The sequence below is a fragment of the Dicentrarchus labrax genome, unplaced genomic scaffold (genome assembly GCF_905237075.1).
Source record: "Dicentrarchus labrax unplaced genomic scaffold, dlabrax2021, whole genome shotgun sequence".
In the NCBI taxonomy this organism is placed as follows: Eukaryota; Metazoa; Chordata; class Actinopteri; family Moronidae; genus Dicentrarchus; species Dicentrarchus labrax.
Genome location: NW_026136718.1, coordinates 14,963,116 through 14,978,747, shown reverse-complemented (window position 1 = coordinate 14,978,747; position 15,632 = coordinate 14,963,116). Strand labels below are relative to the sequence as shown.

The window sequence follows — 15,632 nt, the reverse complement described above, 5'->3', positions numbered from 1 at the left end:
CATAAAGGCGAGGACTCATATGGAGACGAAGTTCAAAGTTAAATCATGGCTGAGAGGACTGCGTACAGTAAAGGGGACAGTCCAAGATAATGATTGCGCCATCACAAATCACTCTACATATTACATTTTATTGCATATGTAAATAGTGGCACAGAGTAGCTTAGCAAACCTGGAGTTCCTGGAGACCCAGATATTTAAATTTAAATCATAATTTTTCCAATGACGACAGCTGAGCTATCTCCATCACATCAACAACAACAACAACAACTGAAAAGTTTGGCTTATCTTGTTAGATAAAAAAAACAAGATGCTAGAATGTAGCATATCATTTTTATGATTGGTGCAAAATTGTATTTACCAAAAGTGTTGAAGAAATGTACCCAACAAAAAGGTCACCTGTAACCTTTGCAGCTAATACTTATCCTTCACTCTAAGCTGAATGCCTGATATAAAGCATATTAAAATTAAACAATCATATCTACCATGGTTGAATGTTCAAATTAAACACCAAGTTGATAGAAATAAGGTTTACCTTGGTAAAAAGCAAACATTTAAGAGATCATAAATGGAGTCAGATCCTGCAGAAGACTTAAAAACGGGCCCTGGCGGTCAGTTCAGGTCCAGCAGAGTCTTCTGGGTGATTCTGACCTGTAGGACAGTGAAGGTGACATCGTGAACAAGTAAATGATCAAACTGTGATTGGAGAGCCTCTTCTAGTGATTGGACAATTAGGAACAAGGGTCCTCCCTTGTCCCCTAATTTGGGGAAGGGTACTTTAGCAATGTTGAGCTGACTCTGCGCACACACACACACACACACACACACACACACACACACACACACACACATAGATGTGGTCATTCAGTCAGTCGGTCAGTCAGTTCAGAGCAGGTCCAGTCACAGCAGCAAACCTCCTCATGGCTCTACGGACAGCGGCATCCTTTTACCTGTGTTTCCTGCTGGTAAGTTCTCACATACCAGAGGATTTACAAATATATAATACTACAACAGATTTAATTCCAGAGAGGAAATGTGGACTATTAACCACAGATGATTAAGGTTAAACTGTTAATGAACTGCACAATGATGGGTCATGCATTGTGTTATAACTGTTGTACACAGAGGATGGAATATAAACTACTGTGGAAACTGAGTGTATAATATTCACATTTTCATGGATTACTGAGGAACCCTCCTTGCTTTTGTTGTCATGTCAGAAACACTTGTTGCTGCGGGCATGTGGTCTTGGGCTTGTGTTATTTCTGTGTATTGCTGGGTTACTTGCCAGCTTCTTGTTGGGCTGATATCCTCGCTTATAACCCATTCTGTAATCAATCTTGAATAAAAGATAATACAGTGATTCTTACTTACATTTATTCACCATAGTGCTTTTGCTACTGATGTCTGCTGTTAGCCAATGTGTTTGTATTGTAATACTGTACCTCTTCTGAGTTGAGTTGTGTATTTAATTCATTAACATACTCACATGACCAGCCCTGACTCACTGATAAAACACTTACACACACATTAGGCTTTTAAAATATGTTTATACACATCAAAAAAATGCCTTTACATAAAAAAAAGCTTCCTGTCTCACCTGCAGGGAGTTAACTGCTGGCATGATCTGGACAACACAGAGTACGACTGTTGGCCGATCAATAGCCCAAATGATTTCAACATGATTAACTGTGGTGGTGAGTTGATAATACATTTATGTGTCTGTTTGGGTCTCTGTTCATGTGTGAGTGTACAGTGCATTTGGAGTTAAAACAGCTGATGTTTGTTTTGAGTGATTTATGTCAGAACATTTACTGTTGGATGATTTTCCAAGGAAGGAGAAAACATTTATTTACATTACATTACAGTGAGTTAGGTGGGGTTCAACAGAAGTATGTGCAAACACAGTATCTCTCCCCCTACTGCATGCGGGTGTACATTGTTTGAATGTTCAGGCGACGTGTGTTGTCACAGGTCTGGAAATGGCCTGGGTGCAGCGTCCTCCAGAGAAAGTAACCAATGGGGAAGAGTTCAATGTCTCATACACGGTGACGGCTTCAGATTCCTTCTACGAGTACTCAGTCAGGAACAAGATTTTCCAGTTCAGGTGAGTGTGTTACACAAACACCTGGAATCCTAAACGTCTGCGTCTCACACACACAGACACACGCACACACACAGACACACACACAGACACACTTACGCACACACACAAAATTTAAAACTAAGTGATACTTACAAAATGAACTGAAATAAAAAATAAAACACACATAAAATGTCTTCAGTTTAGTAAGTATTAGACGGCACTGATGCATACAGTATGTTCATTGAGACTGTGAATTAATATGTGTATTATTAATATGTAATACTTATTCTGAGCTTCTGACTAAACTAATCTGAACTGAAAATAAAAATGAAAAACAAACTAATGAAAAATACAAGTGTCTCAATGTACTTTACAGAAAAATAACAATTACAGTTATAAAATGCAATCACAATTAATTAGATAATGGAGATAATCACTTATTGCTGACAGATGCAGCTGTCTAACTGTCTTTTAGCTTAATTTATTTTAAATCCTGTTTTCATTGTCTAGTTGAAGCTCTACGAAAGCTAACCTGAGCTTCAATTATAAATAGCATCACGGGGTGTTAATTCATTTATTTGTCTACCCATCCTTGTTCTTTTGCAGTAATGCATCAGAGGCAAAGAGGTTCTGTCATGAACACGAGTGCCCGGCAAACTGGAACAATGCCAATGAAATGAACTGCTGCGTCTATCACGCCAACATCCACTCCTGTCCTCTCGGCCTCATGGTGGGTACCCAGCAGTGATACAACACGCAGTCCACCTTGTCATCATCTTTTCTTCCTCATATAAAGAGAACAAAAGCAAGCAAATGGGATATTTAGGTCTTTATCTTTAATATTAAATGGACATTTATTTATTAGGAGTCCATTCTAATGCATGATGCATTGATATTTATCATTTAGGATAATCTTATTACTTTGTATGTTATTCATTGTGTTACAATAAAGGTCCAGTGTGTAACATTTTGGAGGATAAATTGGCAGAAATGGAATATGATGATAAATATTTAACCACCATTTTTCTACAGTAGTCCAGAACGGACAAACCAAACACTGCCACTATTTTCAGGAGTTTCACAGCCACCATAGTTTCTCCTACATGCTTGGAAGGGAAGGCTGAGTTTAAATGGTTTGAATATGCAACTTGACTGCTAGATACCACTGACTCCACAAATTACTCATCGTGCAAGCTGTATTTTCCTATTATATATGATGTTTTTGGATTCATATTACCACTGCATTGTATGTTGCATTTTACTGCTGTAGATGTTTAAGGTTGAGATTATTTTAACTACTTTATACTGTTATTGTTTGTTAATGTATTTCATAAAATCATCTGTTTATACAGTCGATGTCCTGTAAGAGACACGTATGTCCCTAAAAGGCCAACATTTCATGAGCTCAGAAAAAAGAATAAAGTAAAGTAGTTATAAATCCAAATTGTGCTTAAGTTCAGAACTTTTTTCAACATATGTGGATATCATGTAATGTTTGATGCTTTTTCCAGATTTTGTCTCGAGTCATCAAGATTATTAGCGAAGTGGATTAAATTGAGATGTTATTACCCATCCACCTTGAGGAGAAAACATACTCTGAGAGACATATAATGATGAATGAAAAGATATAGTTACAAAACTACATAAAAGTCCATTTAAGTAAAATTTAATAGGATTACAATTTTCCAGAGAAGACATGAACAACTTGTCAAAAGAGCCATTTTTTTAATAATAAAACCTCTCCAAACTGTTGTTTTGTCTCCTCACAGAAACAAGGTGGAATCTGTGGCCCGTGGATTCCTGACGATGGTAAAATAGTGACTCACACTGTATCCAAAGCAGGCAAGATGTCCCAGAAATACTGGACTTCAAAGGTGAGACAACCCAAACAAAAGTTTTGAAAAGGATGGATAATTTTTTTCACGTGTTGAGGTTCGGAGAACATTTGTAGTATTTCTTAAAGTCCTGTAATGTTAACACAGTTCATTTTATGTATTATTATCAACACACATATCTCAGAATCATCCTCCACTGTCTACTGGGTAAAATTTAGTTTGTCAAATAGCAGATGTTCAACTTTAACTTTGTTGTCTGGAGGGAAAAACATAAAAGTCATAATCATAGTGACACATCCTTTGTAAATCCTGCCGTCTGTTATGTTGCTATGTCACAATGATAACAACATGAAACAAGGCAGCATGTTGTAATTTACTTTTGTTTGTCAGCAGGAAATTACAAGAGTAAAGAAAGCCTGACTTTGGGTTGTGGCTTATCAACTGACTGTAAAGTAAAGTACAGAAAACTGAAAACTGAAAATCCTTAAAAGAGCGATAAAGACAAACACATCTTTATACAACTGATACATACACCTACAGCTCTAATTTATGATTGTTTGGATTTATTTTTAGTCATAATGAAGTAAAGTATGACATGTTATTGGAGGGATTGATATCTTTGAATATTGTTTTCAGCTATAATAACATCATTTTGTTGTTTAATTGTTTGACTAACTAATTTACAACCTTCCATAGTTCAAGTGCATTCTAATTCATATGATGCTGTTGTCTCGTACAGGTGGTGCTGATCCATGTGGGAGTCACCTCAGTCATCGCTCATATCAAAATAGGACAGATGCACGCAGCCCTGGAGTCCAAAGTGCTTGTTGTCAGCGCTCAAGGTCAGGCTGCTAACACTCACACAAAGTTTCCATTTGTTGATATGTTGAATTAGTTTGTGCTGAGTAATACATCTTCTGCTCAGCCGTGATCCAGTAAAAGTTGTTTTATTAACCAGACAAAGACAATCAGCGCACCCTTGTTTACATCCCAAACCTGTACAGAAACAGAAGGGAAAAGGTCAAGCTGTGTGCGTGTGTGACCTTGCAGTATAATAGCAATCATTTCAAAACAATCAGCTGAGTTACAATAATAAACTTTATTTTCTACTTGCTGGTAAAGAACTAGATAGCAGACACAACCAACTGTCTGCAGGAGAGATATGTGCATATTTTTATTCAAATATTTGTATGTTAAAGATCCAGTGTGCAACATTTAGGAAAATCTATTGGCAGAAATTGAATTTATTTTCCAAACCGATGTTTCATTAATCACCTGAAAATAAGAATCTTTATGTTCAATAATTACAATCCAATCATATATACATTATTCTTAAATGAACCAGCCTGCATTATGACTATTTAGAATATTGACTGTAACAGAGTATTTTTTACAGATCTGAGAAATGAGTAAACGTAAAATGTATAACAGTGATTGTGTTTCAGTGTGTGGGGATGACGTCTGCGAGCTGGAGGAGAACTGTCTGAACTGTCCTGCAGATTGTGGCATCTGCCCGATGTCCATCACTATCAAGGTGGCCATCGGGCTCCCAGTTGCTCTGTTCAGCAGCGGCTTCATCTTAACTATGGTGGTCAGTCTGTGCAAAACACACACACACTCTCACACACACACACACTCTCTCTCTCACACACACACACACACACACACACACACACACACACACACACACACACACACACACACACACACACACACACACACACACAGGGGATGTTCCATGTGCTGATGTTTATCTTAATTTCCTCTCTGCAGTGGCTCCAGTACCAGAAACAGAGGATGTTTTGGGATGAAAGCTGGATCATCAACTACAAGAGCATAATATTTGGTAAAATGTCTCACACCGGTAAAAGACGCAGTTTACAGACATATTTCTGCAGAAAACATAACTTACTTGAAAGCTCTAGACTTTTACTTTCTTTTAGGACTTCAGGAATGGATCACTTTAAAAACCTATTAGTCTCTAAAACCCGTGCCTCTCCATTCTCCTGCGGATGTCAATGACACCTCAGGTCCTGTATGAAAGCATCTGCATTTGTCATGTTTCTCCACTTATTCATTCAGGTTTTTTCTTCAGTTTGTCACCTGTCTATATTGATTATATCTGTTGTTATTCGGTGAACTGCACTCAAATTAAGTTTTAATAGTAAGAGCGGGTTAGGGTTGGGGTTAAGTGAAGTCTATTTTACCCTTTCTGTACCCTCCAATAAAATAATTTTGTTATGCATGGATCTGGATTTTTGTCCAGTAAACTGACCCTGTGTCTGACGTAAGTACTCTGGTATCTGCAGGTAAAGCGTGCTACATGGGCCTCGGCAGCACCACCAGCCTGCAACATGTCAAGAGTAACTCCACCATCAGTCGATCTACTAATGTGACTAATTGTACCGGGGTCAACACCTCCATCAAACAAGGCTGCATCCAGCCAGGCATCTAGTGAGAAACGTTTTTATAAGTCTATATAAATGCTCATAAATCAGAAACATTCAGTTAACAGAAGTAAAATAATGTAATTTCTATTTCTTTTAGACACACTTTCTCACTCTTTTACTATTTTGCTGTATGGATCACTAAAATGCAGACAATACTATCTACTATATGGATCAGTATCACACAGTTGTAGCTGTGTAAATAAGATAAGACTTTATTGATCCCCAAGGGGAAATTCACATTACAGCAGCTGAAAGGCAGTACTGTAGAACAGATTAAGTCTTTAAATTAAATAAATAAAAAATGATAGGGATGACATTCAAAAGCTACACCTGCCATGATATGTGGACTATATGGCATAAGTATATTTGGGTAGGTATTAATAAAAAGTACAATATACATAATTATGATATAAGTAATATCACAACTTGGCTTGACTTGTGTGACGAAAGAGGGAGACTACATATAGCCTGGAAATAATGCTCAATGTTTGATCAAGTAGAGGCAAATAATCAGTAAAACGGTGAATGTCAGCAGGTCAGTATATGTCTGTGTGAGGTGAGGACGTGAGGTGTGTGTGTGTGTCTGTGTGTGTGTGTGTGTGTATGAGAGAGAGTGTGAAACACAAAATTCAACCAATAACAAGTTCAAGTGGTAAGCCAGCAGAAGGAACTGAGAAAGGCTTGCAGGTCTGATTTTTAGCTTTAGTTACATCACTGATGAGTCTCAGCTCCACCCCTCAGTTGTCCTTCAACAAGAAGGAACATAATAGGGCCAACCCTGAGGCCGTCACAGTAATAATACAATACTATTCATATATAATGGAAGTCAAAGACAATATTATGGTTTTGCATATAATACAATCATATAAAAGCACAATAACAACAATATAGTAGTAATACAGCATTGTTATATAGTGATATAATTAATATAATGCAATGCAAAGTAAAACAGTAATATAGATGTTTTACTACTTTCTCCATTTTATTCAATAAATTCTGTATTTAGGTAATTAAGTTGACATGATTGTAACTGTGTTGCAGTGATGGGAGGATAGTGGCGGTGAAACACATCCAGAATAAACATTTCACCCTCTGTAAAACCATCAGGAAGGAGGTGAAAGAAGTTAGGTGAGGAAAATCCTGCAGAGGGAGAGGGAAATATATACTGCCATAATAAAGTCTTGTGCCTCAAATGAAAGAACACCTCCTGCAGCTTATGTCATTTTTTATATTGGCTACAGGCAACTGGACCACCCCAATCTATGCAAGTTCATTGGTGGTTCCATCGAGGTCCCCTATGTCACCATCATCACAGAGCACTGCCCCAAAGGAAGCCTGTCTGATGTTCTGCTGAATGATGACATCCCCATCAACTGGGGCTTCAGGTGAGAAAAATTAACATACAACTTAATATTTTACATATTTACCATTTAGCTGATGTTTGGATCTTTTTGTTGTTTAACTTTTTATTGATGATTTTTTTTAAATTCAGAGTATTAATATTTTGGTGGTAACTTTTATTTGCCTATTTTAGATTTTTGTGCAGTGACACTCACCTAGGAACTGAAGATCACTGAGTGCTCCTGATTAGATGATGGATTTTTGTGGTGTGTGATGTCAACGCGATATGATGAAATGCTGAATAAAATGCTGAATAAAATGTCAGCAGGAAATGTCAAATTGTGGTGTCAAACCTTCAGATGAGCAATAAGGACGAGTTGCTTTCCAGACTCAATATTTCCCACCACAATTCAACAATCACACAAAGGAAAAAGCTATTATAGTAAAGACAAACGTACTGTATTTCCTCAGACCGTAATGCAATGCAAGCTACAAGACAATATATTTGTGTGCTGTGGGTGTGGCATGACCCATTGTTAGAACACAATAATATCTAAGAGTGTTTCTTCCCCCGTGCAGACTGTCCTTTGCCACAGACATCAGCCGTGGGATGTCTTATCTCCATCAGCACAAGATGTTTCATGGGAGACTTCACTCCAGAAACTGTGTTATTGATGATCGCTGGGTGTGCAAAATTTCAGGTAATGATACATCATCCTCAAAACACAACTTCAGTGTGCAGTCAAAGTTTTTGTCATTGTTATGTTCTGTTTTCAACAATTACACATGTAAATATGATAAATAACTCAACATACACAGTTTAAACACACTAAGAAACGCTAAGAAAAAGAAACATCTCTTTATAAGACTCATTGCAGTCCTCAGCCACATCCTACACAAGTAGCAATGTTATTATCAAGGCAGAGGGAAAACAACATCCTGTGTTGCAGTACTCTGTATTTTTCTATGTTTGGCTTCAGATTATGGGCTCACAACCTACAGAAAGGAGGACTTTGAGGCCATCAGCAATGGCTTCAATTGTGGGGATGTAAATCGTATATATTGTGCCCCAGAGGTCCTGCTGGGAAGCAGTTCCAACATGACACCAACAGCAGATGTCTACAGGTGTGTTTGAGTGTCATAGTATAAGCAGTTAATTTTGGATTGCGATATTTGGACCACATGGAAATTTGATGCAGTTATATTACAGATGTGGAAACTGAGTTATGGTTGAAGGACACGCATCTTCATACATATGAAAACTGTTGCTGTTGAATCTTAGCAACTGCACTGGAAAATAATATCCTTTCTCTACTTTCCCCTCAGCTACTCCATGATTCTGGTTGAGATTGCTACTCGCTCTGACCTCATGTCAGTGAGTATGACAGCCCTCTCTGTAGATTACAACCTTCGGCCTACTTTTGATCTTAGCTTTGTAACCAGCAGTCTTCTCTAACAGGACCAGACTGAGGAAATGAGGATGGATCTCATGTGGCGCCCCCCTTTGCCTGAACTCAAAGCAGGGAAGGCAGATACTGACTGCCCCAGTGAAGGAGACTACTGGGAGGTCTGTCACATGTGCAAATGTTATAAATGTTACTAGAACTATGTAGGGAAAAATGTAAATGTAAGCTTTGTATTATATGTCATTGGCATATTACTGTATGAATATGAATGATTACTGTATCAGACAATAAGGTGTTGCTCTCTTCTCTGGAAAACATTGAGCAGCTCATTAAGAAGTGTTGGTCTCATAATGTCACCATGAGGCCCACGTTTGACCAGGTGAAGAAGATGCTCGACAAAATGAACCCGCACAAAGTCAGCCCTGTGGACATGATGATGAACTTGGTAATAACTCTGAAATATGGGGAAATAGAATACAATAACATTGGTGTAAAAATTCATTCATTCATTACCCAACTGGTCGAGACAGACGACCACCCACCAAGAGCCGAAGGATCTGTCCTAGGTTTCTGCCTTTTAACAGGCAGTTTTTCCTTGCACCCGTCGCCAAGTGCTTGCTCATGGTGGTACTGTTGGGTCTCTGTAAATAATGTTATAAGGAGTTCAGTCTAGGCGTGCTCTATTTGAAAAGTGTCCTGAGATAACTTCTGTTATGAATTGGCGCTATACAAATAAAATTGAATTGAATTGAATTGAACTGAATTATGCATTAAATGTATCATTAAATATACCATCTATAATGCAACAGTATCTGGATCCAAACCTACATTTCCAAAATGGCTGTATATCAAAGACAAATGCTAGGCTTGAAGATTATGTGTGCAACTGACACAAGTAGGGTTTCTTTATCTGCAGATGGAAAAGTACAGCAAACATCTGGAGGCCATAGTTGCTGAGAGAACACAGGACCTTCTTCAAGAGAAACAGAAGACGGATCGGCTGTTATACAGTAAGTCAGGATAACAGTGTGGAATGATATGAGAGAGTTGCATGGCTCTAGTGATTGACCCCAAGCAGAATCATGCTGTGCAACGTTAAGGAATTTATCTCAGTGACATTGCAGAGATAACATTGATATATCTAGTACAAGCAGGAATTAATTTGTAGCTTATTATGAAAAGGGTATTAAAAAAACTATAAATTATCCAAATATACATTAATACAATAAGTGCATTCATTACACAGTGCAGCAAATAGAAAGTTGTTTCAGGCAGAGTTTACACTGTTTAGTTAAAGCCAGTTAATTATTCATATGAGTTACTTTGTAAATCTTAAAGGATTAAAGGACACAATCATATGTGCTCACTGCCATCTAGTGGTGTAACACCGTCATCATTCCTCCCCATCGTCCCAGAAACTGAGCATTGTACAGCGTTTTAAGTCATGAAATTCCTGTGCAGGTATGTTACCAAAACCGGTGGCTGATGACCTTCGTCAAGGTCGAACAACAGAGGCTCAGAGCTTCTCCAAAGCCACCGTCTACTTCAGGTGTGTATTGTGTGAACCAAGCTCATTACCTGGAGTTATATTTTTTGATGGACATTTGTCCAGTTGTGTATTCTCTAGAGTTAATATATTTCAATAACATTGCTAAATTTAGATTTATTACTTTGGTAAACATTTTCCCCTGTAGGGTAACATGCAATTCGGTTCTTTTAAAAAAAAAAAGATTGTTTGGTAATACACATGTTGAACTACGGACGACTAACACTGTATTGCTTCCTTTTGGACAGTGATATTGTCGGCTTTACTCAGCTGTCTGGTGCCAGCACTCCCCACCAGGTTGTGAACTTTCTCAACCAGCTCTACACCACCTTCGATGACATTATTGACAATTATGACGTTTACAAAGTGGAGACAATAGGCGATGCTTGTAAGTAAGGATGAGAAACTGGTTTTGAACTACTAACACGAAGTGATAAATAAGTTTGTCAAAGCATCATTAAAATAAAATTTGTTTTTAAATCTACCTCGGCTTGAAAATAAGGATAAAAAAATTAGATGATAGGCAGATCCACATAATAAATGAAGAGTCTGAGGGGTATCTGGATGTGTATTTTGACATTCATTTCACATTTTATTTGTCTGTTTACATGAAATAATGTCTAACCCCTTCAGACATGGTGGTCTCGGGGGTCCCTCAGGAAAATGGCATCAGTCATGCTGGAGAGATAGCAAGCATGGCTCTTGATCTGGTCAGTGTCTGCCACACTTTCAAGATCCCTCACAAACCCAACACACAGCTGAAGATACGCGCCGGCATCCACTCAGGTACTGTGGACATCAGTTTACATTATATCACTTTATCCAACCTCATGCTGAATACCATTTCCCAGTCAAACTGTGCTTCAAGTTTAACAAATGCATAACACATGAAACTCAATAACAGGAAGATAACCTTTTGTGCATTATTTTACTTGTATTACTTTAAAAGGGTTTGTCATTTTACATGCAAGACCAAAACTATAAAGCCCATTTCAAGCTATTCAATAAGGTTTTCTAAATCTGATCATGATAAAAATGATTATGCATAAAGCATTATTTTTGTGATAATTTTCCATTGTAAGTCTTTCAACCCTGACCCATCCACCCTTGGCCAAACAGAACACTGTTAAGAGCATTATCACATGTCTCATCATCATTAACTCTGTTTGGATTTGACACATTAATATTACAGTTTCAGTTCTCTGCGCTCTGGCTTTCTTTTAGCAGGTTGTTCATGTTCACAATCATTGATTTGACTACTTCATATATACATATGTCTGTCGGTAAAATAACTCTAAAATTAGTGGGCTATGATCCCTTTAAGTAACCTTCATTCACTAACACTTCATGCAATGTCATACAGTATACAATATTATCCACTAAAAGTGTTCACTGTGGTTTACTCTGCAAGGACCTGTTGTGGCTGGTGTGGTTGGCACCAAAATGCCTCGCTACTGCCTATTTGGGGACACTGTCAACACAGCGTCACGGATGGAATCAACAAGTGAAGGTAATGAAGGATTAGACACACTGCCTTTCATCCAATTTATGTCTCGAAGTGGAACAGTTGGTCTCAAATATCAAGTTGATTTCACTTTAACTTTTACTGCATGAGCATGATTTCTGTGTGTTAATACTGTCCTGCACTGATTCAAGAATTAGGCTGCGGTGTTGTTGTAACTGGTTTCAATGGCAGTTCAGAATTAGCCTTTGGCCTGTCGCTGCTGCTATTGTGCCAAACAGGACTGTCTCTGTGTTTGCTCACCAGCACAACACAGTGGAGTTAACAACATGGAGGATGGACAATGTGCTCACCAAGCACCTAATCCTCTGCATTAATCCACAGGGATAATGGAAGAGCACTGAGTGACTGTAGGTTCAGATTGTAGGCTCCGAAGTAAAAAACAAAATTCTAAACTTTATAGATAAATATAATTTTAAAGGCCAAGTGTGTTAGAAAAAGGAGGGTATATTGGCAGAAATGTAATATATTATTCATAGTTATGTTTTCATTAGTGTCTAATCACCTGAGTATAAGAATCGTTTTGTTTATGTTACCTTAGAATGAGCCTTTCGTGGGGGCTACAGAGGGAGACCACCATGTTGAACCACCATGTTTCTACAGTAGCTCGGACTGGACGAACCAAACACTGACTCTAAATAGGGCCGTTCTCGTTTTAGGGGCACTGTAGTTTCTCTTTTTGAAAGGGGACGGTGAAGCGAGGGGGTTTCAATCTGCAACTACACCACTAGATGCCCCTAAATCCTCCACACTGGACCTTTAAACTCTGAGATAAAACTTAACTTGAAAAGGAAAATCTAAGTCATCCAAATTTTAGAATGAAGTCTATGCACACGGTACAGTATTTCCATTCTGTGTGCTTCTTTGTAATTTCTTCCATAGCTCTGAAGATCCAGGTGAGTGGTGCCACTGCTGACCTGCTTCACACATTAGGAGGTTACGTTATGACATGCAGAGGAACACTTAATGTGAAGGTAACTTTATATTCATATATAATATGTTTACATATATATATATATATATATATATATATATAACCTGTGTTAAAGTATATTGCAGTGACAAAACCATAACCATCAATACAACAAATGTTTACTGAGCTTCATGAGACTCTTACTACTACTACTAATTTGTACTGGGGGAAATACTTCTCAACACAAAACACAGAGTGGAGGGTTTCCTTCAGTACATTCCTGGTCATGGTCATGGTGGTTGCTGTAGTGATTAGACCTTTTGTTGTGTTGGTAAGCAAATCTCACTGGGATGAGCGATATACATTAGTTGCTTTATTTTGAAAAAATAATCTTACACCCTGAAGTTTTTATAATTTTTCCCCTTATTTATATAAATGACAGTAGGCTAAATAACAAAAACATCTCTTTGTATAATGTAAATTAACAGCACCAAAAACTACAGCCACCAAAATCACCATACATTTGAATAAGTACCTTAACAAATAACTGAACATTATAACCTTCCTGAAGTTTTATTACAAGACAGTTGTATGAGACTGTATTAGTTTTAGCTATAGGTGTATCTAATAAACTGGAACTGAATGTGTATTTACTCAATATATACTTGATACATTTTGTAGCATTTAATGCTATTTCTACCTCTTTTAATATAGCCCAAGTTGTGGATGTAATGTTTTTTTAAAAAGCAAAATGGACACAGTGATAATCCCATAGAAGCTGTAGAAGAAGTCCAACCTTTGAAACTGACTGAAAAAGACAAATGCATTTATGAGGCTGAGATTTGAAAAGATCACAGGAAATTCAAAACTTCCCTCCAAGGGAAAAGAGACTGGGTGTGTCTGGTATTTGTTCTCTCTTCCAGTATTTTATTATCCTGCTCTATTGGCTTCTATTCACATTGCAACCAAAGACCTCTTTTTGGGTGGTGCTAGTGTGATTATGGGGGAGGGGGTTACTTCTCAGTCCCAACGGACAGGTTCTACATTGCTGACACTTGTGATGTCTTGCTAAGAGAGGTGGCCTCAGCTGCTGCTCTCTGCCCCCCATCAAACCCTAATGGCTTTATTTAAAATTCAAACGGCCACATGCCTTGCAATATGACTCTCTTCTCTCTCTCTCTCTCTCTCTCTCTCTCTCTCTCTCTCTCTCTCTCTCTCTCTCTCTCTCGTTCACTCTCTCATTTTCTTGACCTGACAGGGAAAAGGGGACATGACAACATGGTGGCTGGAGGCGAAGAGAGATGATCACACGGACCCACTGCTCAGAACAAGTGAATCCAGAGCAGTTCCAGTGCCAGTTAGTGACTAGATCTGGGTACAGCCTAAAATGTGAAAATAACTGCATGAAAACTGGTCAGGCTTTGTGTTGTGCAATTGAATTGTGTCTAGTGAGCTACGCCGAGGGTTAAATGTGCAGATAATAGGATGATCAAATAATTGATCATGAGTTTAAATGTCGTACTGAATTGTAAATCCAGTAGAAGTGTTTAAAAGTATTTGTTGTTATGATGGTTCCATTTTTGTGACCAGAAGTAATTATGACAAGCAAAATCCCTCTGATAATAATTTGTAGAAATAACTAGAAATGCACAATATTACCAAAAAAAAAACTAACCAGAACATGTTCACAGATTATATAATAAATATGTCTTTTGCACTTTTTGGGAAGAATGTAAGAAAAATATGCAGAGAAACATGCCAGAGTTGAGGAAATGTTGTTTTAATCACACATTCTTATAATGTTTTGCTCATATACAGCTTTATTTGTATTCTTGCAATCTGAGGCACTTTTTTCCTGGTAAATTAAAGGTAATGGAGATATTCACTGCCTGAAAACACGATACGTAAATGAAAACATTTTAAAGTACTTATAGATAAAAGCCATCTGATTCCTTACATTTCAAACATTTTGACTTAGAACTGTCGTTGGAACAGGTAAAGGCCACATAGCAGACAATATGTCATAAAAGGAAAGGCACCGGTTTAATCAATAAACTTACATTTATTTTATTTTTTAAAAGCCTTTTTGCAGTGATTGCTCATTGGTGTTGCTTCTTTGGAAATTAGAAAACAGAGCCATTATTAATGCTGTAAGTTTACATGTGCTTTTTCTTTTATAACAAGTCATAATCTTTTGTAAAGAAGTACTTTGGAGCCAAACTCTTTCACTTTCAACTAATAGTTATTTCCAAACTATGTAGTTTGCCTTGAATTTTCAAATTTTGCATGCCTTGTTGATGCAGAATAGATTCACACACGGACACCTAGCCAACTGATCCAGTCACTACTTTTGTAAAATACGAATGTACAATTGTCTGTGGTAGTTTTTTTTATGGTATTGCTGACTGTGTAGTGCAATGAGCTAGTTTATTGTATTCTTTTAGTCACAGATTGTATAAATGACATTAAAGTTAATTTAAAGTTATAATTGTGTTCATTCTCACGATGCATCTATCTGGTTACAAATGAAGAACAG

The 15,632-nt window shown here is 37.6% G+C and overlaps 1 protein-coding gene across 1 annotated transcript; it reads left to right on the top strand.

The window, feature by feature from the left end:
- The first annotated feature begins 18 nt into the window (after nucleotides 1–18).
- Nucleotides 19–15,578, top strand: LOC127350192 (atrial natriuretic peptide receptor 2-like). Its single transcript, XM_051376554.1, has 23 exons — nucleotides 19–962; nucleotides 1,604–1,694; nucleotides 1,972–2,104; nucleotides 2,690–2,813; nucleotides 3,853–3,957; nucleotides 4,658–4,760; nucleotides 5,364–5,509; nucleotides 5,692–5,764; nucleotides 6,228–6,372; nucleotides 7,410–7,496; nucleotides 7,610–7,753; nucleotides 8,289–8,410; nucleotides 8,690–8,834; nucleotides 9,036–9,084; nucleotides 9,169–9,276; nucleotides 9,441–9,560; nucleotides 10,032–10,125; nucleotides 10,577–10,664; nucleotides 10,910–11,049; nucleotides 11,295–11,447; nucleotides 12,073–12,171; nucleotides 13,066–13,157; nucleotides 14,355–15,578. Exons 1-23 carry the CDS (start codon nucleotides 852–854, stop codon nucleotides 14,463–14,465), a joined length of 2,583 nt encoding a protein of 860 aa, XP_051232514.1. The 5' UTR covers nucleotides 19–851; the 3' UTR covers nucleotides 14,466–15,578.
- The last annotated feature ends 54 nt before the right edge of the window (nucleotides 15,579–15,632 follow it).

Coding starts and splice junctions, on each gene's coding strand:
- LOC127350192 (XM_051376554.1), top strand. CDS start 852: ATGTGGTCATTCAGTCAGTCGGTCAGTCAGTTCAGAGCAGGTCCAGTC. Junction 7,754..8,288: donor CCCATCAACTGGGGCTTCAG/GTGAGAAAAATT, acceptor TCCCCCGTGCAG/ACTGTCCTTTGCCACAGACA. Junction 11,050..11,294: donor GGAGACAATAGGCGATGCTT/GTAAGTAAGGAT, acceptor TAACCCCTTCAG/ACATGGTGGTCTCGGGGGTC.